The sequence below is a fragment of the Triticum aestivum genome, chromosome 7D (assembly GCF_018294505.1).
Source record: "Triticum aestivum cultivar Chinese Spring chromosome 7D, IWGSC CS RefSeq v2.1, whole genome shotgun sequence".
Classification (NCBI taxonomy): Eukaryota; Viridiplantae; Streptophyta; class Magnoliopsida; order Poales; family Poaceae; genus Triticum; species Triticum aestivum.
In genome coordinates this window covers 90,619,712-90,644,629 of record NC_057814.1, presented here as the reverse complement: position 1 = coordinate 90,644,629, position 24,918 = coordinate 90,619,712, and the positions used below count along the sequence as shown (strand labels likewise).

General features: G+C 44.6%; 1 protein-coding gene and 1 long non-coding RNA gene across 2 annotated transcripts; one reads left to right on the top strand and one right to left on the bottom strand.

The window, feature by feature from the left end:
• Positions 1–4,639: 4,639 nt before the first annotated feature.
• LOC123167657 (uncharacterized) lies at positions 4,640–6,851 on the bottom strand. The gene is made up of 2 exons (XM_044585489.1): positions 5,637–6,851; positions 4,640–5,566 (listed from the first exon to the last, which is right to left on the bottom strand). The coding sequence occupies exons 1-2, from the start codon at positions 6,798–6,800 to the stop codon at positions 4,970–4,972; spliced, it is 1,761 nt and encodes a 586-aa protein (XP_044441424.1). The 5' UTR covers positions 6,801–6,851; the 3' UTR covers positions 4,640–4,969.
• Positions 6,852–10,292: 3,441 nt separating this feature from the next.
• LOC123168077 (uncharacterized) lies at positions 10,293–24,207 on the top strand. The gene is made up of 3 exons (XR_006484201.1): positions 10,293–10,707; positions 11,196–11,345; positions 23,957–24,207. It is a non-coding gene; the product is annotated as an uncharacterized lncRNA (long non-coding RNA).
• Positions 24,208–24,918: the final 711 nt, after the last annotated feature.

Genomic DNA, 24,918 nt, shown 5'->3' with positions numbered 1-24,918 from the left:
GAGAAAAGAGAGAAGGGACAATGTTACTATCCTTTTACCACACTTGTGCTTCAAAGTAGCGCCATGATCTTCATTATAGAGAGTCTCTCATTTTGTCACTTTCATATACTAGTGGGAATTTTTCATTATAGAATCTGGCTTGTATATTCCAATGATGGGCTTCCTCAAATTGCCCTAGGTCTTCATGAGCAAGCGAGTTGGATGCACACCCACTTAGTTTTTTTGTTGAGCTTTCATACACTTATAGCTCTAGTGCATCCGTTGCATGGCAATCCCTACTCACTCACATTGATATCTATTGATGGGCATCTCCATAGCCCGTTGATACGCCTAGTTGATGTGAGACTATCTTCTCCCTTTTTGTCTTCTCCACAACCACAATTCTATTCCACATATAGTGTTATATCCATGGCTCACGCTCATGTATTGCGTGAAGATTGAAAAAGTTTGAGAACGTCAAAAGTATGAAACAATTGCTTGGCTTGTCATCGGGGTTGTGCATGATTTAAATACTTTGTGTGGTGAAGATAGAGCATAGCCAGACTATATGATTTTGTAGGGATAACTTTCTTTGGCCATGTTATTTTGAGAAGACATGATTGCTTTGTTAGTATGCTTGAAGTATTATTATTTTTATGTCAATACTAAGCTCTTGTCTTGAATCTTTCAGATCTGAATATTCATACCACAATTAAGAAGAATTACATTGAAATTATGCCAAGTAGCACTCCGCATCAAAAATTCTGTTTTTATCATTTACCTACTCGAGGACGAGCAGGAATTAAGCTTGGGGATTCCTGATACGTCTCCAACGTATCTATAATTTTTGATTGCTCCATGCTATATTATCTACTGTTTTGGACATTATTGGGCTTTATTATTCACTTTTATATTATTTTTGGGACTAACCTATTAACCGGAGGCCCAACCCAGAATTGCTGTTTTTTGCCTATTTCAGAGTTTCGCAGAAAAGGAATATCAAACGGAGTCCAAATGGAATGAAACCTTCGGGAACGTGATTTTAGGAAGATTATGATCCAGGAGACTTGGACCCTACGTTAAGAAAAAAAGGAGGAGGCCACGAGGTAGGGGGCGCGCCCACCCCCCCAGGGCGCGCCCTCCACCCTCGTGGGCCCCCTGTTGCTCCACTGACGTACTCCTTCCTCCTATATATACCTACGTACCCCCAAACGATCAGATACGGAGCCAAAAACCTAATTCCACCGCCGCAACCTTCTGTACCCACGAGATCCCATCTTGGGGCCTGTTCCGGAGCTCCGCCGGAGGGGACATCCATCACGAAGGGCTTCTACATCATCACCATAGCCTCTCCGATGAAGTGTGAGTAGTTTACCTCAGACCTTCGGGTCCATAGTTAGTAGCTAGATGGCTTCTTCTCTCTTTTTGGATCTCAATACAATGTTCTCCCCTCTCTCGTGGAGATCTATTTGATGTAATCTTCTTTTTGCGGTGTGTTTGTTGAGACCGATGAATTGTGGGTTTATGATCAAGATTATCTATGAATAATATTTGAATCTTCTCTGAATTCTTTTATGTATGATTGGTTATCTTTGCAAGTCTCTTCGAATTATCAGTTTGGTTTGGCCTACTAGATTGATCTTTCTTGCAATGGGAGAAGTGTTTAGCTTTGGGTTCAATCTTGCGGTGTCCTTTCCCAGTGACAGTAGGGGAGCAAGGCACGTATTGTATTGTTGCCATCGAGGATAACAAGATGGGGTTTTTATCATATTGCATGAATTTATCCCTCTACATCATGTCATCTTGCTTAAGGTGTTACTCTGTTTTCATGAACTTAATACTCTAGATGCATGCTGGATAGCGGTCGATGAGAGGAGTAATAGTAGTAGATGCAGGCAGGAGTCGGTCTACTTGTCTCGGACGTGATGCCTATATACATGATCATACCTAGATATTCTCATAACTATGCTCAATTTTGTCAATTGCTCAACAGTAATTCGTTCACCCACCGTAAAATACTTATGCTCTTGAGAGAAGCCACTAGTGAAACCTATGGCCCCCGGGTCTATCTTCATCATATTAATCTTCCAACACTTAGTTATTTCCATTGCTTTTTACTTTGTTTTTATTTTACTTTGCATCTCTATCACAAAAATACCAAAAATATTATACTATCATATCTATCAGATCTCACTCTCGTAAGTGACCGTGAAGGGACTGACAACCCCTTATCGCGTTGGTTGCGAGGAGTTATTTGTTTTGTGTAGGTACGAGGGACTCGCGCGTAGCCTCCTACTGGATTGATACCTTGGTTTTCAAAACTGAGGGAAATACTTACGCTACTTTGCTGCATCACCCTTTCCTCTTCAACGGAAAACCAACGCAGTGCTCAAGAGGTAGCATTGCTATGCACAGTAAACAACTCCAGTTCATGTTAAGAAGGGATGGTGAAAGGTATATACCATGTTGCGTAATTCTGATGTCGTGCGTGCTGCTGGTTGTTTCTTGATGATATATCTTGTAAAATCCTTGGTTTTATTCTTCTGATTTCTTCAAGATTTTCGAAGGTGATGACTCATTTGAGTGGGAGAGTAGTTTCGTGGTTGAGGGGAACTGAAATTCCATGGGTGACCTATGCCCTGAAGGGTGGATAAGATCATGACAGTTGTGTGGGTAATGGGTGAATTCTGGTCACCTCTGATCTTATTATGTCCAGCATAAATCAACTTTTGGCCGATGGAGGGGCGCGTCATGAATTCAGGCTGAAGTCCTGCAAAGTACTAGCGTGGGAACATGTCATGTTGCAAGCTGGAGCCCATTTGAAGGATACCCCAAGAATTCTCGAGGATCACCACAGAGCCGTTGCTGAGATGCCACCTGATGTTTTGATAACAGGCAGAACTGAGATACATGTCAAATGTATCTATAATTGTTTCTATGTTCATGCTTCTTTTATATCATGTGCATAGTTTTCGCACTAATTTACATTGATTTATTTGATTAACCTATAAATCTAGTGCCCAGTACGAATTGCTATTTTCTGCATGCTTTTGGACTCTGCAGAAAAATATTGTTTCAGGGACCAAAAAAAAATCTGTGGCGTAGTTTTCGATGCGGACAGAGCGATGAGTGGCAAATGGGGAAAGAGGGGAGTCACTAAGGCTCCACGCATCATGCCCTTGGGCTGCGAGGTGGAGCCGGTCCGTGTATCAGGTCCTACTCTACCTTGTCGGCGACTAGACTAACACTCTGATAGGCGCAGTCAAGTGCCGGCCATGGGCACAACGGAGCCGGACAAACTCCGCTCGGAGTAGGTTTTACATTGCATGTAATAATATGGATTTGGTGATTTCGAAATGGTGTTTGTGGTCGTGGATTTCTTGTTTGGTGTTCGGTCACGGTCCGCGGATGCGCCCAGGCGTGTCCGTGGGCGGGGGAGGGGCAGATTTTGGTACTTGTGGTTGTAAATGCTCTTACGTTAGTATATGATTGTTCTTGTATATTTCCGAACCGTGTAAGTTCTGTGAAATAGCTTGCAATTTTTTGTCATCATTTGCTTTGAGTTGTTTCTTCATTTCCGTTTCTTGTTAATATCAATTCCCTTAAGTCATCCCACCTTACAATATTATTTTTAATTATGTCTTTGTTAATAGATGCTTCGTTTGGTCTTTTAGTCGTTGGATTTTTCTCTTATATTCGTGCATGTGACGAGTATTTGATGTTAAAATCCTTTGACACTACTTAATTCTCTGCTAGGAACTTAAAATGAAAGCCAATTTCGTAATTGATCTATTTAAATCAACAAAAATATGTTTTATTATGATTTTTAACTATGCTTAGTTGGCTTTTTTGGTTGTTGGATTTTTTTCGCCATAGTCGTGCATATGACAACATATTAATTCCGCAATTATGTGACACTACATAATTTTTGCTAGAAACTTAAAATGGAATTTATTTTGTGTGTGTTGATCTATTTTGAATCATGATTGTTATAATTAAATGTGCACTAATTTACACTTGTTCTTTCACACTACCGAATTGTGCAAGTTTTGTATATTTTTTGTGCAAGCTTTTAATACATTTTGATTTCCCCATATAAAAAGGTTTGACAACAAGTCTTTATGATTGCTTGTGTTGCGCATATTTGCATACTCCTCACATTTCTTTCTACTACACATATTAATTTTGTTTTAAGTCAAAGTTTGGGAAGTTTGACCAAGTTTATAGAAAAGAATATGAACATTCACAGTACGGAGTTTTCTTTCATTTTCTTTCTTCTTTAGGGTAATACCAATGTAATTCATTCTTTCCTAGAAAACTGTGATGGTTATACAGTGATTGTTCATAGGGAAAAAATGGCTGAAACCAGAAAAATTTAGGCACCTGTCACACAGCTGCTCCCAACTTTGAAATGCCAATCTAATTATTTTCACTTGAGACCAGGTGCCTATACACCACAAGTTAAATACCCACTATCTTCGTCAGTAGTAAACAAGTACTAAGATGTCTGCAGCTTCATAGATTTTTTCTAAAAGGAAAAATATATTAATATCACGAAGATACTAATTACATCCAGACTGTGCATTAACCAGAGATCACAAGGACATCCAAGATGCACATAGCTTGAAAAGAAAAGAAAAAAGGAAAAAAATTGGCCTTGTCAAAATGATAAACTCCTCTCAATATAAAAGCACAACCACCACCAAAAACAACACCCGGAAATATAAAAAGCCTCCAAAAACGACGTCTTCAAAAAGAAAACAGTAAACAAGCGCCCTGGTTTCATAGATGCCTGCTGAACACACATCAAGCAAAACATTTTTGTTTCATTTGCCCACGGTAGTCGATTGTCTCCTGAGCATTTTGAATAACAAAGCCACATAGCAATGGCTGCTGCAGCTACATCGAATCGGTATGCGACTCTGCGTTACTCGATCGCATAGAGGAAAACGATCGACGAGCAATGTGACTTCCAAATGAAACGATCAATTCAAGCGGCACGACCAGCCGGAGTATGACGGCCTCGCCAGCGCTCGTACCCCTCCAGCGCGAGCTCCGCGCGCCGCCGCACCTTCTCCTCGGAGGCCAGAAGCTCCCGCACCGCGGCCGCCGCCTTGGCGCTGTCCAGCTCCTTCTCCGCCGCGGCGAGCTTGGCCTTCGCCTTCACCAGCTCCGCCTCCACGGCCCGGTTCGCCGCGGCGAGTTCGGCGTTCGCCTTCGCCACAACCGTCTCGGTGGCTCGCTTCGCGGCGGCGAGTTCGGCCTTCGCCTTCACCGCCTCGGCCTCTGCCGCGGCGAGCTCGGCTTTCGTCTTCACCACATCCGCCAGAGACGCGGCGAGCTCGGCCTTCGTCTTCACCAGCTCTGCCTCCGCCGTTCGCTTGGCCGCGGCGAGCTCGGCTATGGTCGTCTCCAGCTCTGTTCCCGCCGCGGCCAGCTCGGACTTAGCCTTCTCCCGCTCCGCGTCCGCCGCTCTCTTTGCCGAGCCGAGCTCGTTCTTCGCCTCCTCCAACTGCTTCCGCAGCGCCGCGGCCTCGCGCTCCCTGGCCACCAGCTTCTTCTCCAGCTCGAGCGCGTAGTTCGCATCCTGAACACAACAGTAAGATCGATTGGACTGCGTCAATGTAACGATTTCCCATGGTATTCGCTGGCAATACCTGACGAACCGCTGCGTCGTCGGCAGCCCGATTTCCAATGGCATCTGATGGCTCGTTCGCCGCCAACACGCGCTCCAGCGGCGGCTCGGTGGCGCCCTGCAGCAGCTCCCGTGCAGCCTCCCAGTCTGTGGTGTGTCCATGGTGCCTGCTGGGGAAGTGCTGTGGCGGTGGCGAGTGCACACAGGACAGAACTGAAAGAGGCGGAACCTCCTCCCCGCCGTTGGCTTCCTCCCAAGTCCTCTTCTTCGCCGACGCCGACGCGGCCGCCTTCTCCGCCGGCATAATCTTCAACATATCATGAACAGAGGGATGCATGCCTTTAGAACAGGAAGTAGTACGAGTTGAAGACGAAGTCGGCGGCGGCGGTGGGGATGATGTGGTTATCATGGCGGCAGCAAGGTTGGTTTTGCAGGGATAGCGGCGCTGCCATGGGCACGTAGCAGGGAGCAGGTTCCTGAGATCAACAGCGGCGCCACCGTGAGCAGCTAGCAGCTCCACCACCGATTTGTTTTCCCCAACGGTGAGCGCCGGGTTTCTGAAGGAGCGCCTGGGCGGCTCGCCCCAGTCCACCGCGCAATGCCACGGCGCCGGCGACGAGAGGAAGAAGAAGTCGTGTTTCCAGCCCACGATGGATTTGGAATTCCGGTTGGGCATCCCCGTGAAGCGCAGGCTGGAGCTGCCCCCCCTGGACACGAAGAAGTACCACCCTTTCTTGTGCTTTCGGTCGTAGACGGACAGGTGGAAGAAGCGCCGGAACACCGCGAGCGACGGAGGCACGTCGGCGGAGCGGCAGAGCAGCAGGAAGCCCTCCATGACGCGCCACCCGTTGGGCGTGAGCTGGGCCGGCGCGATGCCGAAGTGGGCGAGGACGTCGCGGAAGAAGCCCTGCAGCGGGACGCGCATGCCGGCCTCCAGCGCGCGCGCGTACACGCAGATGGCCCCCGGTGGCGGCGGTGAGTTCGCGCGCAGGTCGCCGGCGGGGCGCGCGGTGAAGTCCTTGGGTACGCCGTACTTGTTGCAGAGCGCGTCCACCTCGCCCTGGGTGGGCAGGAAGGAGGCGAAGCCCTCGGCGCCCGTGGCTCTCGTTGGCATGGCAGCGTCGGGGGCGAGGATTTCTTCTGTGGTGACCTCGCCATGTTTCGGGTTGACGGAGGGGGAAGGCATGGTGCGAGTTGGTGGTCGTGCTAGCTAGAAGAGAGATCTGTGCACACTATGTTACTCACTGCAGTAACTACTCCCGTGATCAGAGGCACGCAGGCCCTTTGACGTGGAGTGGTGGCTCAGAGTCCTAAGGAAGAGGAGGTAGTTACAACAGATGCATGCACTTTACAGTACTGTTTAAGACATGGGCTGATATTCCGATAAATTGGCGTATACCCGTGTCTGACTAATAAGATAAATTGGCGGATATGATGATAAATCGGCCGATATGCCGATAATGTGGCCGATATACCCCTTATCGTGGGTCGACGTTCCTGATAAGCGATATCCCTAACATTACTTTACACTTACACACATGTGCGTTACAGAGCTATGACCATGCGTTAACTCCCTCCCCCACCTACCCACCCGCGCAGTCGGAACACCGCCGGACTGGACATTCAGACTGCCTCAGGAGTCTTGAAACACGATCGTAGACAATCCTTGGTGAACACATCAGCAAGCGATCCAGAGGGTACATGCAGAACTCTTGCCTCTCCCAAGGCGACACGATCCCGGACAAAGTAGAGGTCGATTTCGACATGCTTTGTGCGTTGGTGTTGAACATGATTGGAGGAGAGGTAGCTGGCGCTGATATTATCACAATAGACAATGGCAGCACGCGCTGGAGGGCGATGGAGTTCCTGAAGTAGCTGGCGCAGCCACGTAGTTTCTGCAACGCAATTCGCGACGGACATGTATTCTGCTTCTGCGCTCGATCGTGATACAGTGGGCTGTAGTTTTGAGGACCATCAGATGAGATTGGACCCATGAAGAACACAAAAGCCGGAAGTGGACTTCCTGGTGTCGGGACATCCGGCTCAATCAGCGCCAGAATAGGCCACGAGATCAGAGGACGTGGACTTGTAGAGTTGAAGCCCAAAGCGCGAGGTGCTCTTGACATAGGGTAGGATTCTTTTGACGAGCTATAGATGGGATGTACGAGGGTCATGCATAAATAGGCAAGCCTGCTGGACAACATATGATATGTCGGGTCGAGTGATGATAAAGATATTGTAGGGCCCCGGAAAGACTCCTATAAAGAGTAGGATCGGATACGGGATCTCCCTCCGTGGAGGAAAGTTTGGATTTAGTATCCACGGGGGTGGGAATCGGGTTGCAATGAACCATGTTGGCGCGGTCCAATATCTCGAGTGCGTACTGCTGTTGGGATAGAAATAAGCCGGTGGGAGAGTGAATGACATTAACACCGAGAAAGTGATGTGCATCACCAAGGCCAGACATGGCAAACTCGGAGTGCAGAGATGCGATGATGAAATTTAGTGTGGCTGAATTGTTGGCAGTAAGAATAACGTCATCTACATAGAGCAGGGGATATGCAATGGATGAGCCATGTCGATAAATAAAGAGGGATGTGTCACATTTGGAAGAAATAAACCCTAAAGAAAGAATGAAGGATTTGAACCGCAAGAACCAAGTGCGAGGAGCTTGTTTCAACTCGTACAACGACTTTTTTAGGAGACAAACATATGGTTGGGGTGAGAGGTGTCGATGAATCCAGCAGGCTGCGTGCAATAAACCATCTCGCCAAGATCACCATGTAAGAAGGCGTTCTTGATATTAAATTGATGAATGGGCCAAGAACGAAAAGTGGCAAGACCAAGAACAACACGTACGGTGGCCGGTTTGACAACATGCACTAAAGATTTCAAGCCTTCTAAACATACATGCGAAAATAGTGTGTGCATATCATACCACTGTTTTGTTTTTTAAGCATTTTTTATAATCACCTACATGTACGAATGGTTTTGTGAAACTTCTGGCAAGAACTTTTATGTTATAGCATGTGATACATCAATGAGTTTTTTCAAAAAAAAATTGGAACTTTGGGATGTATATATGTTCTCAAAATAGGGTGTGGACGCAACCAGTTCCGACAAATCCATTGGGAAAATTAAGGTTAGTGCATGTAGTATTGCAGAGAGCAACTCAAGCAGTATCCCTAATTTTGAAACATTGAACCATCATATTTATTCAGAGTAACGGCAGCTCAATTAATTAAAATGTTTTATTTCTCAGTCAATATATGTGGACGTATGTTCAAGGTATTTTCATCAATTTGGTTCTTTTTTCTTTCTTTGCGTGGATGATCAATTGGGTTCGTGATCTACAAAAAATAAATCCAATGCTACACTTGTATGAATCTCCTGTTAACATCAGGTGGTTATTAGTGGTGATTTAGAAACAGAAATGGTTATTTCCCAGTCACCTATGAAACAGTAGTTTCTGGCATAACCTCAAATTTCATCTTCCGTATCCCACTCTCCAATATATGATTAATATTTTGTCAGCAACATGGCTAATATGATAGTTCAACAAAAGTAAGCCCTCATTTGGCATTATAACTTGCATCCAAAATATTTGTCAGCATTATAAAGGGTATTAGTTGCAAGTAATGGTACGATCTATCAAAAAATGTCAATAAATTATACCACGAACTAACTTGTCAGAGTGGTTAGCATAAATAACCATTGGCAGCTCAAATATAATAATAAAATGAAAAAAAAATCATTGTCCGGCATACATTCGTCACACAAGCAAGGGCAGGAGCTATGGAGGCTACACCATTGTGATCTGCCTCATTGATTCTCCTGCCTCCCCACGCACGAGCTATGGAGGCTACACCATCGTGATCCCCTTTCTCCTCCCCACGCATGAGTTGAGTTGGTGAGACCGAAAAGAAAGCGAGGGCCAGCTTGGTGCAGTCTTTTTCATGAGAGAAGTTGGGTCTTTTTCTTGTGTTTGGATGAACAGAACTGCCTTTGGTGCAGTCTTGCAGAGAAGTTGGTCTTTTTCTTGTTTGAATGAACAATACTGCCTCTGGTTGCAGTCTTGCAGAGAAGCAAAAATGAACCTGACAAAAGCTGTCTGTTTTTGTACCCAGTACGCCACGACAACCACCATTGCGGAACACGCTTTAAAACGCCGTCAAGTCACTCTTGTGCTCAAGTCAGGCCTCACCGCGCTTGCAATCTTACATTCTTAAGAAATTGATCCCCATTACTACCAATTCTCTCAATATGCACACTATCCACATCATCTTCATGCCACCTCAGCGTTCACATTAGTCTAATTCTTTACATGCATGAATGCCATGTCATCATGCCGTTACCAGCGTACACAACGTACCGACGACCAGCTCTCTCTCCTCTTCTGATCGTTTTGTCTGCCACGGGCATATCGCTTCTTTATGTAGCCTTTTCCTGGTGAATGAACCAAACAGTCATTTGTGTTTTGGTTTCTGTAACCGATGCGTCAAGTAATCAAGAGCCGATGGAGCCGATCTCTTCGTGTCAGTTATGCGTCGACTTACCAACCATCAACATCACGCCACTCCCATATCGCCGCATGTCGCGTGAGGTAAGGCATCCCCAGCCGGACGAGGCTTGCCTGCTCCGGTCCCGTGCTCCCACCCATGCTCCCGTTCCACTCATTCTCGATCGAACGGCTGGCCCAGTTTTCGTCTCCCACGTCCCTTTTCTGGCCCAAAAAAAGTCGTCGTGCTCCCGTATTTCCCCTGTACCCAATACGTAGTCCCCTCCTTCCCCTTTCTCCTCACCTTCCGACAGCCGAGCGTGGACAGCGGAGAGATCCAGTGAGTCAGTCGGCGCCGTTCCCGTCCCAGCTGTCGTCCCTCTCCTGCCGCAACGCAGCCTCCGCCTCATGGTTCGTTCTTGCGCCAAAGAGACGGAGATGGTGGAGCTCGGGGCGGGGATAATGGAGGTGGTGATAGTGGAGGTCGTGGCGGCGGAGGCCGCGGCGAGCGACGAGGGTGTCCCCCTTCTAGCGGCTATTCCAGGCGTGTGGCGCCGTCTTCGGTGCCGCTGGCACCATTCCCGTGCCTGCCGAGGTTGGCTTGCCCCGCTCCCTCTCTTCCTCCTCTGTACTTCTGCACAATTCAGATGTCTAGTCTGATTTCTTCGCCATTTAGTCTCTGATCTGAGCTATTTTGTATGTAACTACTGGTATTTGAGCACACAAGCACAAGGGGATATTGCAAATTAATTTGGTCCATACAGAGATTTCTTAATAGCTCAACTTTTGTTGTGCAAAATTGTAGATCGAAATTAGCTTCTACATGTCCTGGATACCTATCTAGCTGTGTTTAAATTGACAATTAATTTATATCATTGTTCTGTGCGTACCGAAGGTGCTCAGCTTGATTTACTTTTTCTAACAAGATGGTTAATTTTAGGATGCAACAAAAGGAAAGCATAGTTTAAATGCAGTGGATTCAATCTTGGAAAGGTCTTGCATTGCACAAAATACTAATGATGTCGTGTACTGATTGAATAAACTGAAATTTAATTAGCTAGTGGTGGTGATGTTTGCATACAGGATGAGGCCAGAAGACGGTTCAGTGAAGTGAACAAATTACTCCTTTCATCGATGCATGCAAAGTCATATTTTTGGTTTGATAGTTCATACTGATCTGCGTGACAGTGGCACTTCATTACCGCAGTGATCGACTACTGGTCTGCTTGTCAGGTTAGGCAAAAAAGTGTTGTTGGTAATATGTACAGTTTATACCTGATGCAAACCAAGCCTAACTGCATCTTGGTTCACATTGCTTGTATAGCAGTATAGAAAGTAGAAATCACAATATTCCTATTAATCTCATCCAACCTGAGGGCTACCATTGTTTTGCAACTTGTCTATAATGAGTTGACAATAATTACAACAGATGAAAAGTGGAAAAACGTAATTCCTGTGTTCCATTCATAGTCCTTTAAGCTATGAACAGATGGTAACATGGAAAATAAGTGAAATATGTTTAATTAATATAGATAGTATCCTTCAATCCATGGTCGTATACTCATAGTTTCTAATATAGTTGCAAGCAAATACATGAGATAAAACTCTATAACATCGATTAAGCAGGCTTCTGTTGGAAGAATGGTAGATCTTGTCCTGGCATCATCGTAGGGGTAGAGGCACCGATGGTGAGATTATTTTCTTGGAAGGATGATAGATTCTGTCCTAGCATCATCATAGGGGTAGAGGTACCACTGGTAGGAGTCTATTGTTGGAATAATGATAGATTTTGTGCTGGCATCATCGTAGGGTTAAAGGTACCACTGGTAGGATTCTGTAGTTGGAAGAATGGATTCTGTCCTGGCAACATCGTAGGGGTAGAGGTACCACTAGTAGGACCATGTTGTGCCAAATAGGGGTATAGATGATTTGGCAGAGCTCCCAGATGACCCTATGCAAATAAATAGCAAAGCTTAGGTCGTTGAAAATTAAAAAAGGAGAAAAATTTACAAGTAGCCTTCTTATACCATTTGGGCTGGGTTGTATTGTGGTAGATACCCCGGCATTTGGTTTGTCAAAGGCATTCCAGGTTGTAGTTGTAAAGAATCGGCGATTTTCTTCTTTTTTTTTTGCTTTCTCCAAGTCACCAACGGGTCTTGCTGATCCTGGTCCAATATTTTCTCCCAAATGACCCAATGAAGATTAATAGCAGGCTTAGCAACACTGAAGTTTGAAAATGAGAAAGTTAAGAAGGGCAGACTGTTGGGGAACGTAGTAATTTCAAAAAAAAAATCTACGCACACGCAAGATCATGGTGATGCATAGCAACGAGAGGGGAGAGTGTTGTCCACGTACCCTCGTAGACCGACAGTGGAAGCGTTATCACAACGCGGTTGATGTAGTCGTACGTCTTCACGATCCGACCGATCAAGTACCGAATGTACAGCACCTCCAAGTTCTACACACGTTCAGCTCGATGACGTCCCTCGAACTCCGATCCAGCCGAGTGTTGAGGGAGAGTTTCGTCAGCACGACGGCGTGGTGACGATGATGATGTTCCACCGACGCAGGGCTTCGCCTAAGCTCCGCGACGGTATTATCGAGGTGTAATATGGTGGAGAGGGGGGCACCGCACACGGCTAAAATATTGTATATCAAGTGTGTATAGAGGTGCCCCCCTACCCCCGTATATAAAGGACCAAGGGGGAGGCCGGCTGCCCTAGGCGCGCCAAGGAGAGAGGGGGAGTCCTCCTCCTAGTAGGAGTAGGACTCCCCTTTCCTAGTCCTACTAGGAAAAGAAGGGGGGAAGGAAAGAGAGGGAGAGGGAGAGGGAAAGGGGGCTGCGCCCCCCTCTCCTAGTCCAACTAGGACTCCTCCTGGGAGGGGCCGCGCCACCTCCTGGCTGCTGCCCTCTCTCTCCCCTCAAGGCCCACTAAGGCCCAATACTTCCCCGGGGGGTTCCGGTAACCCTCCCGCACTCCGGTTTAATCCGAAACTTCTCCGGAACACTTCCGGTGTCCGAATATAGTCGTCCAATATATCAATCTTCATGTCTCGACCATTTCGAGACTACTCGTCATGTCCGTGATCACATCCGGGACTCCGAACAACCTTCGGTACATCAAAACATATAAACTCATAATATAATTGTCATCGTAACTTTAAGCGTGCGGACCCTTTGGGTTCGAGAACTATGTAGACATGACCGAGACACCTCTCCGGTCAATAACCAATAGCGGGACCTGGATGCCCATATTGGCTCCCACATATTCTACGAAGATCTTTATCGGTCAGACCGCATAACAACATACGTTGTTCCCTTTGTCATCGGTATGTTACTTGCCCGAGATTCGATCGTCGGTATCTCGATACCTAGTTCAATCTCGTTATCGGCAAGTCTCTTTACTCGTTCTGTAATACATCATCCCGCAACTAACTCATTAGTCACAATACTTGCAAGGCTTATAGTGATGTGCATTACCGAGTGGGCCCAGAGATACCTCTCCGACAATCGAAGTGACAAATCCTAATCTCGAAATACGCCAACCCAACAAGTACCTTTGGAGACACCTGTAGAGCACCTTTATAATCACCCAGTTACGTTGTGATGTTTGGTAGCACACAAAGTGTTCCTCCGGTAAACGGGAGTTGCATAATCTCATAGTCATAGGAACATGTATAAGTCATGAAGAAAGCAATAGCAACATACTAAACGATCGGGTGCTAAGCTAACGGAATGGGTCAAGTCAATCAGGTCATTCTCCTAATGAGGTGATCCCGTTAATCAAATGACAACTCATGTCTATGGCTAGGAAACATAATCATCTTTGATTAACGAGCTAGTCAAGTAGAGGCATACTAGTGACACTCTGTTTGTCTATGTATTCACACATGTATTATGTTTCCGGTTAATACAATTCTAGCATGAATAATAAACATTTATCATGATATAAGGAAATATATAATACTTTATTATTGCCTCTAGGGCATATTTCCTTCAGTCTCCCACTTGCACTAGAGTCAATAATCTAGATTACATAGTAATGATTCTTACACCCATGGAGTCTTGGTGCTGATCATGTTTTGCTCGTGGAAGAGGCTTAGTCAACGGGTCTGCAACATTCAGATCCGTATGTATCTTGCAAATTTCTATGTCTCCCACCTGGACTAAATCCTGGATGGAATTGAAGCGTCTTCTGATGTGCTTGGTTCTCTTGTGAAATCTGGATTCCTTTGCTAAGGCAATTGCACTAGTATTGTCACAAAAGATTTTCATTGGTCCCGATGTACTAGGTATGACACCTAGATCGGATATGAACTCCTTCATCCAGACTCCTTCATTTGCTGCTTCCGAAGCAGCTATGTATTCCGCTTCACACGTAGATCCCGCCACGACACTTTGCTTAGAACTGCACCAACTGACAGCTCCACCGTTCAATGTAAATACGTATCCGGTTTGCGATTTCGAATCGTCCGGATCAGTGTCAAAGCTTGCATCAACGTAACCCCTTACGATGAGCTCTTTGTCACCTCCATAAACGAGAAACATATCCTTAGTCCTTTTCAGCTATTTCAGGATGTTCTTGACCGCTGTCCAGTGATCCACTCCTGGATTACTTTGGTACCTCCCTACTAAACTTATAGCAAGGGACACATCAGGTCTGGTACACAGCATTGCATACATGATAGAGCCTATGGCTGAAGCATAGGGAACATCTTTCATCTTCTCTCTATCTTCTGCAGTGGTCGGGCATTGAGTCTTACTCAATCTCACACCTTGTAGTACAGGCAAGAATCCTTTCTTTGCTTGATCCATTTTGAACTTCTTCAAAACTTTGTCAAGGTATGTGCTTTGTGAAAGTCCAATTAAGTGTCTTGATCTATCTCTATAGATCTTAATGCCTAATATATATGCAGCTTCACCGAGGTCTTTCATTGAAAAACTCTTATTCAAGTATCCCTTTATGCTATCCAGAAATTCTATATCATTTCCAATCAGTAATATGTCATCCACATATAATATCAGAAATGCTATCGAGCTCCCACTCACTTTCTTGTAAATACAGGCTTCTCCAAAAGTCTGTATAAAACCAAATGCTTTGATCACACTATCAAAGCGTTTATTCCAACTCCGAGAGGCTTGCACCAGTCCATAAATGGATCGCTGGAGCTTGCACACTTTGTTAGCTCCCTTTGGATCGACAAAACCTTCCGGTTGCATCATATACAACTCTTCTTCCAGAAATCCATTCAGGAATGCAGTTTTGACATCCATTTGCCAAATTTCATAATCATAAAATGCGGCAATTGCTAACATGATTCGGACAGACTTAAGCATCGCTACGGGTGAGACGGTCTCATCGTAGTCAATCCCTTGAACTTGTCGAAAACCTTTCGCAACAAGTCGAGCTTTATAGACAGTAACATTACCATCAGCGTCAGTCTTCTTCTTGAAGATCCATTTATTTTCAATGGCTTGCCGACCATCGGGCAAGTCAACCAAAGTCCATACTTTGTTCTCATACATGGATCCCATCTCGGATTTCATGGCCTCAAGCCATTTTGTGGAATTTGGGCTCACCATCGCTTCTTCATAGTTCGTAGGTTCATCATGGTCTAGTAACATGACCTCCAGAACAGGATTGCCGTACCACTCTGGTGCGGATCTTGATCTAGTTGACCTACGAGGTTCGGTAATAACTTGATCTGAAGTTTCATGATCATTATCATTAACTTCCTCACTAATTGGTGTAGGTGTCGCAGAAACTGATTTCTGCGATGATCTACTTTCCAATAAGGGAGCAGGTACAGTTACCTCATCAAGGTCTACTTTCCTCCCACTCACATCTTTCGAGAGAAACTCCTTCTCTAGAAAGGATCCATTCTAAGCAACGAATATCTTGCCTTCGGATCTGTGATAGAAGGTGTACCCAACAGTCTCCTTTGGGTATCCTATGAAGACACATTTCTCCGATTTAGGTTCGAGCTTATCAGGTTGAAGTTTCTTCACATAAGCATCGCAACCCCAAACTTTAAGATACGACAACTTTGGTTTCTTGCCAAACCATAGTTCAAAAGGCGTCGTCTCAACGGATTTCGATGGTGTCCTATTTAGAGTGAATGCAGCCGTCTCTAAAGCATAACCCCAAAACGATAGCGGTAAATCAGTAAGAGACATCATAGATCGCACCATATCTAATAAAGTACGATTACGACGTTCGGACACACCATTACGCTGTGGTGTTCCGGGTGGCGTGAGTTGCGAAACTATTCCGCATTGTTTCAAATGTAGGCCAAACTCGTAACTCAAATATTCTCCTCCACGATCAGATCGTAGGAATTTTATTTTCTTGTTACGATGATTTTCAACTTCACTCTGAAATTCTTTGAACTTTTCAAATGTTTCAGACTTATGTTTCATTAAGTAGATATATCCATATCTGCTCAAATCATCTGTGAAGGTGAGAAAATAACGATATCCGTCAAGAGCCTCAATATTCATCGGACCACATACATCTGTATGTATGATTTCCAACAAATTTGTTGCTCTCTCCATAGTTCCGGAGAACGGTGTTTTGGTCATCTTGCCCATAAGGCACGGTTCGCAAGTACCAAGTGATTCCAAAATTCCATCAGTATGGAGTTTCTTCATGCGCTTTACACCGATATGACCCAAATGGCAGTGCCACAAATAAGTTGCACTGTCATTATCAACTCTGCATCTTTTGGCTTCGACATTATGAATATGTGTATCACTACTATCGAGATTCATTAAAAATAGACCACTCTTCAAGGGTGCATGACCATAAAAGATATTATTCATATAAATAGAACAACCATTATTCTCTGATTTAAATGAATAACCGTCTCGCATTAAAGAAGATCCAGATATAATGTTCATGCTCAACGCTGGCACCAAATAACAATTATTTAGGTCTAAAACTAATCCCGAAGGTAGATGTAGAGGTAGCGTGCCGACGGCGATCACATCGACTTTGGAACCATTTCCCACGCGCATCGTCACCTCATCCTTAGCCAATCTTCGCTTAATCCGTAGCCCCTGTTTTGAGTTGTAAATATTAGCAACAGAACCAGTATCAAATACCCAGGTGCTACTGCGAGTATTAGTAAGGTACACATCAATAACATGTATATCACATATACCTTTGTTAACCTTGCCATCCTTCTTATCCGCCAAATACTTGGGGCAGTTCCGCTTCTAGTGACCCGTCTGCTTACAGTAGAAGCACTCAGTTTCAGGCTTAGGTCCAGACTTGGATTTCTTCTCCTGAACAGCAACTTGCTTGTTGTTCTTCTTGAAGTTCCCTTTCTTCTTCCCTTTGCCCTTTTTCTTGAAACTAGTGGTTTTACTGACCATCAACACTTGATGCTCCTTTTTGATTTCTACCTCCGCTGCCTTTAGCATTGCGAAGAGCTCGGGAATTGTCTTATCCATCCCTTGCATGTTATAGTTCATCACGAAGCTCTTGTAGCTTGGTGGCAGTGATTGAAGAATTCTGTCAATGACGCAATCATCCGGAAGTTGAACTCCCAGTTGAATCAAGTGATTATTATACCCAGACATTCTGAGTATATGCTCACTGACAGAACTATTCTCTTCCATCTTGCAGCTATATAACTTATTGGAGACTTCATATCTCTCAATCTGGGCATTTGCTTGAAATATTAACTTCAACTCCTGGAACATCTCATATGCTACATGACGTTCAAAACGTCGTTGAAGACCCGGTTCTAAGCCGTGAAGCATGGCACACTGAACTATTGAGTAGTCATCAGCTTTGCTCTGCCAGACGTTCATAACTTCTGGTGTTGCTCTTGCAGGAGGCCTGGCACCTAGCGGTGCTTCCAGGACGTAATTCTTCTGTGCAGCAATGAGGATAATCCTCAAGTTACGGACCCAGTCCGTGTAATTGCTACCATCATCTTTCAACTTAGCTTTCTCAAGGAACGCATTAAAATTCGACGGAACAACAGCACGGGCCATTTATCTACAATTAACATAGACAAGCAAGATACTATCAGGTACTAAGTTCATGATAAATTTAAGTTTAATTAATCATATTACTTAAGAACTCCCACTTAGATAGATATCCCTCTAATCATCTAAGTGATTACGTGATCCAAATCAACTAAACCATGTCCGATCATCACGTGAGATGGAGTAGTTTCAATGGTGAACATCACTATGTTGATCATATCTACTATATGATTCACGCTCGACCTTTTCGGTCTCTGTGTTCCGAGGCCATATCTGCATATGCTAGGCTCGTCAAGTTTAACCTGAGTATTCCGCGTGTGCAACTGTTTTGCACCCGTTGTATTTGAACGTAGAGCCTATCACACCCGATCATCACGTGGTGTCTCAGCACGAAGAACTTTCGCAACGGTGCATACTCAGGGAGAACACTTTTATCTTGAAATTTTAGTGAGAGATCATCTTATAATGCTACCGTCAATCAAAGCAAAATAAGATGCATAAAGGATTAATATCACATGCAATCAATATAAGTGATATGATGTGGCCATCATCATCTTGTGCTTGTGATCTCCATCTACGAAGCACCGTCATGATCACCATCATCACCGGCGCGACACCTTGATCTCCATCGTAGTATCGTTGTCGTCTCGCCAACTAATTGCTTTTACGACTATCGCTACTGCTTAGTGATAAAGTAAAACTATTACATGGTGATTGCATCTCATACAATAAAGCGACAACCATATGGCTCCTGCCAGTTGCCAATAACTCGGTTACAAAACATGATCATCTCATACAACAAATTATATCACATCATGTCTTGACCATATCACATCACAACATGCCCTGCAAAAACAAGTTAGACGTCCTCTACTTTGTTGTTGCAAGTTTTACGTGGCTGCTACGGGCTTAGCAAGAACCGTTCTTACCTACGCATCAAAACCACAACGATAGTTAGTCAAGTTGGTGCTGTTTTAACCTTCGCAAGGACCGGGCGTAGCCACACTCGGTTCAACTAAAGTGAGAGAGACAGACACCCGCCAGTCACCTTTAAGCAACGAGTGCTCCGAACGGTGAAACCAGTCTCGCGTAAGCGTACGCGTAATGTCGGTCCGGGCTGCTTCATCTCACAATACCGCTGAACCAAAGTATGACATGCTGGTAAGCAGTATGACTTATATCGCCCACAACTCACTTGTGTTCTACTCGTGCATAGCATCAACGCATAAAACCAGGCTCTGATACCACTGTTGGGGAACGTAGTAATTTCAAAAAAAATTCTACGCACACGCAAGATCATGGTGATGCATAGCAACGAGAGGGGAGAGTGTTGTCCACGTACCCTCGTAGACCGACAACGGAAGCGTTATCACAACGCGGTTGATGTAGTCGTACGTCTTCACGATCCGACCGATCAAGTACCGAACGTACGGCACCTCCAAGTTCTACACACGTTCAGCTCGATGACGTCCCTCGAACTCCGATCCAGCCGAGTGTTGAGGGAGAGTTTCGTCAGCACGACGGCGTGGTGACGATGATGATGTTCCACCAACGCAGGGCTTCGCCTAAGCTCCGCGACGGTATTATCGAGGTGTAATATGGTGGAGAGGGGGGCACCGCACACAGCTAAAATATCGTATATCAAATGTGTATAGAGGTGCCCCCCTGCCCCCGTATATAAAGGAGCAAGGGGGAGGCCGGCTGCCCTAGGCGTGCCAAGGAGAGAGGGGGAGTCCTCCTCCTAGTAGGAGTAGGACTCCCCTTTCCTAGTCCTACTAGGAAAAGAAGGGGGGAAGGAAAGAGAGGGAGAGGGAGAGGGAAAGGGGGCTGCGCCCCCCTCTCCTAGTCCAACTAGGACTCCTCCTGGGAGGGGGCGCGCCACCTCCTGGCTGCTGCCCTCTCTCTCCCCTCAAGGCCCACTAAGGCCCAATACTTCCTCGGGGGGTTCCGGTAACCCTCCCGCACTCCGGTTTAATCCGAAACTTCTCCGGAACACTTCCGGTGTCCGAATATAGTCGTCCAATATATCAATCTTTATATCTCAGCCATTTCGAGACTCCTCGTCATGTCTGTGATCACATCCGGGACTCCGAATAACTTTCGGTACATCAAAACATATTAACTCATAATATAACTGTCATCGTAACTTTAAGCGTGCGGACCCTTTGGGTTCGAGAACTATGTAGACATGACCGAGACACCTCTCCGGTCAATAACCAATAGCGGGACCTGGATGCCCATATTGGCTCCCACATATTCTACGAAGATCTTTATCGGTCAGACCGCATAACAACATACGTTGTTCCCTTTGTCATCGGTATGTTACTTGCCCGAGATTCGATCGTCGGTATCTCGATACCTAGTTCAATCTCGTTACCGGCAAGTCTCTTTACTCGTTCCGTAATACATCATCCCGCAACTAACTCATTAGTCACAATGCTTGCAAGGCTTATAGTGATGTGCATTACCGAGTGGGCCCAGAGATACCTCTCCGACAATCGGAGTGACAAATCCTAATCTCGAAATACGCCAACCCAACAAGTACCTTTGGAGACACCTGTAGAGCACCTTTATAATCACCCAGTTACGTTGTGACGTTTGGTAGCACACAAAGTGTTCCTCCGGTAAACGGGAGTTGCATAATCTCATAGTCATAGGAACATGTATAAGTCATGAAGAAAGCAATAGCAACATACTAAACGATCGGGTGCTAAGCTAACGGAATGGGTCAAGTCAATCACGTCATTATCCTAATGAGGTGATCCCGTTAATCAAATGACAACTCATGTCTATGGCTAGGAAACATAACCATCTTTGATTAACGAGCCAGTCAAGTAGAGGCATACTAGTGACACTCTGTTTGTCTATGTATTCACACATGTATTATGTTTCCGGTTAATACAATTCTAGCATGAATAATAAACATTTATCATGATATAAGGAAATATATAATACTTTATTATTGCCTCTAGGGCATATTTCCTTCACAGACTTCCTATATACCAATAAGATTGGGTTATACATAGGCATTTGAATTGTGAAAGGCATTTCAGGTTGTAGTTGTAAAGAATCATCTGTCTTCTTTTTCTTATTTGTTTTTGCTTTCTCCAAGGCACCAATGGGTCTTGCTGGTCCTCGTACGGTCTTCTCCTTGACCTTCATACCTCTTGGCCTGCATAGCCCCTTGTTATGTTTTGAAACTCTACTAGAGTCGATGTTCGGACCTGCAACCATAAAGTTAAATGTAAGAATCAGTTTGAAAAGACTCCATGCAAGTAGTAGTATAGTATATACCTTCTGAAACAGAGGAATTACCCACATCTGGGTTTGGATCTGGATCAGTTCTATTTTTCAAGCATTTCTCCACATCTCGTGCTAGCTGCTCTGCGCATTTAGCAGCCATGTCAAATGTTTCATCGGACTCTGCCGCACGAGCAGCTATGTGGATAAACATTCTGCACAAGTCTTTGTAGAAGTTAGACATTCTTGCTTTTAAATCCTCTTGCAGATTGTGATTGCTTGTTATCTCTAGCACTTTGGCATCAATTGTCCATCTATTCAATACATACTGTTTAGGGATATGCTTGATATTATTAATATCAAGTATCTTTAAGCAATGAGAGCAGAGGATTCCAGCAAATTCAAATTTCTTGCAACTACAATTGACTTTCTCTTCGTTCGGGTCAAATCGGACAACATGCTCACGTTGTGTGCCATGAAATTTTACTGTATAAACCTTCTGCTCTTTGTCACTATCATCACAAAGAAATGTGTCATAGTTGAGGGTCCGAAGCACTTGCTCCTCAAACATCTTGAATATTTCTGGAGTATACGTAGTTGCAGCTTGCCTTAATACATAGCTATCTACTGCCTTCAGCTTGGGAGTAGTTTGTGACGCCTTGAAGTCACACTTCACCTCTACAAATCTTTTATCTGCAACTAGCCGCTCAAAATGCTCGAAGAAAGTAAGCATGTCATATTTAATACTAATGTACCGCTTCAGCTCATTATTCATGCTTTCACTTCTTTGGGTAGTGCTCATGTGGGCTGAGAATGTATTTCTGCCATACACTAGTGCCCATTGCTCCCTTTTCTCAAACAGCCTTTGCAACCATGTATTGTCACGTAGACCATATCTGTCCAGCATTCTATTCCATTCATTTATAAAATCATCTTCTTCCTCAATATCATATATACAATGCTGAAAATCAGCATTGAACTTCTTATATTCTTCAACAACCCCAGCAAGGTGCTTGCAAGCATTTTGATTCATATGCCACACGCAAAGTCTGTGCTGAGACCGAGGCAGGACTACACTGATTGCCTTGGCCATTGCTGCATCTTCATCGGTCAGGATTGTCCTTGGATGTTTCCCAGACATAGCTGTTAGAAATGTTCTAAAAAGCCAACCAAAACTTTCAGTTGTTTCATCATAGAGAAGTGTGGCACCAAAGACAGTAGTTTTCTTGTGATTATTGACCCCAACAATTAAACCAAATGGACGCTCATCATCTAGTTTCCTATATGTGGTGTCAAAGCATATAACATCACCAAATAATGCATAGTCTGAGATCATTTTTGAGTCAGCCCAAAATATATTAGTTATCAGATCATCCTCGTCAATTTGAATTGAATAGAAAAAATTGGGATCTTCTTTTACCTTCTTCTCCATGTATTCTAACACTCCCCCGGTGTCACCTTTCTTTGCTTGCAGTGTTCTCTTAGAGTACAAACGATTTTTCATATCTTCGGGTGCAAACCCAAGATTTGGAAGTCCACATGCTTCTTTGGCCATAAGATCAATAGTTGCTTTATTCGAAATGCCTACAGACTTTGCGACCTCAGCGTTTGCTATTTGTGCTTCTGTCACTTTCCTTTGGGACCTTAAATATAAGGCCATGTCTCCAGTGGCAAGATTATGGTTGTGTGCAGCCTCAAATTCGTAGACATAATATAATCCGCTTTTCAGACTTATCTTCATATGGGCTTCACAACCACATCGTGTTTCAGGCCTACTGCAACTGAACGAATCCTCTCTCTTATCTTCTGCTTAGAATCCTGTCAATTAAAATAAGTATCTTGATGAAACCAAAAGTAATATAACTAAAACAAAATACAAGCAGCCCATACCTTGACGGGAGCATGTAAATGTCCGTTTGTATCACGGAAGAATTCTTTACTTTATGTTGACTTCCTCTTCGGATGCTAAAACCGATAGCTTTTGCATACTTGTTATAAAAGGAGTAAGCTTCCTCTTCAGATAGAAATTGCATGCCAACCTTTGGTACCCTTCCATCGATGCAATCTGTTGCATTGCTAGGAGCCGTTTCATGCACATCCTATATGAGTCAGTATTCACTTTAGTTAATACTCATATGCTTGACAGTTAGATTTTTCAAAAAAGGTTCACAAACAGATTACCTTTTAGTTGCCCTTGACACAAGTAATCAATTCATGTCGCAGTTTTGTAGTCTAACCATTCAGTCCTCATAATCATACTACATTTGTGTCTACATGGCCACACTACTGGAATACTACTTGTAAACTAAATTGTTGTACAACTATTTGAATCTAAATCAACTGTAAAAGATCATAATGTTGATTTTGTGAGACTAATATTGATTATGGATAAAACAACAATTAGACATCGGATTTTATTATGTACAGCAGGTCGTGAAAGAATAACAGATTCTTTTATATATAAGGTTGAAATAGCATGAACGACCTGACTAAGTTGTGAAAAACTGCTATTCCTTTTGCCTTACATGGTTGTACAAATGTTGAAATCAGATTTGCATAGATCTTACACGATCATGAACAGTATTTTTGATTTGTTTGTCAGCAGGAGAAAGTAAGTAACCAGTTCGACAAGAAGGACAAGAACAATGAAAAGAGATCAAGAAGAATATGAGTCGGATTTCTTACTTCTGGTCCTGGAGATCCATTGCCGTGTTCATGGTTCCCATGATCACTGCTTGAAGAAACCATACGGGGCAATAATTTCCTTTGTTTAAACCTCGGATGGCTTGATATTTGCAGACTTTGCTATCTGCCTGAAATTTGTTCGTTGGATGCAGTCAGGCTCCAGATTGCAAATATCCTTCCGCCTGTGATTTAGGATCTAGCGTTTGTGAGGGTTTGGCTCATACCTCGGTTTCTAAGTTGGCGCGCAAAATAGTTAGATTGGCGGACATTTTCCCTCCAGAATCAGTCGCGAGTATTACGTGAGGGAGAGAGAGAAACGGAAATACGCCGATTCCCTTTTTTGGGCAGAAAAGGGACGTGGGGGAGGAAAATTGGGCCAGCCGTTCGATCGAGAATGAGTGGAACGGGAGCATGGATGGAGCACGGGATGGGAGCAGGCAAGCCTCGTCCTCCCCAGTAGGGCTGGCGCAGGGCCGCCAACGCCTCCTGCAGCTGCCACCGACGAACAACGACTGAGATTCTCTGCCGCGCGCCGGCCGTTAGGCGTGCAGCCCCTCTCCTCCCGTAGGTGGACCGGCCAGATCATGCCTCTCCAGTATCCCTGCATGTCGTGCAAGGTAAGGCGGCCCCAAGCCAGGTCTGAAACAGGACTGCCGCGCCTCTCGTCACTGGCACCGATCAACAAGGACGGAGGTTCTCTTGCGGCGGCCTTTTCATTGGGCGTGCAGCCTTCTCCCCATAGGCAAATTTGATAATTTTAATCTGTGGATGAAATCATTTCACAAAATAAACTGCTTCTAAAAAAAATCACTCAGCTGACCTTTTTGAGTGCCGTCCGACAAGAAGGCGCCACACTACATGGTGCGACGCCTGACTGACAGG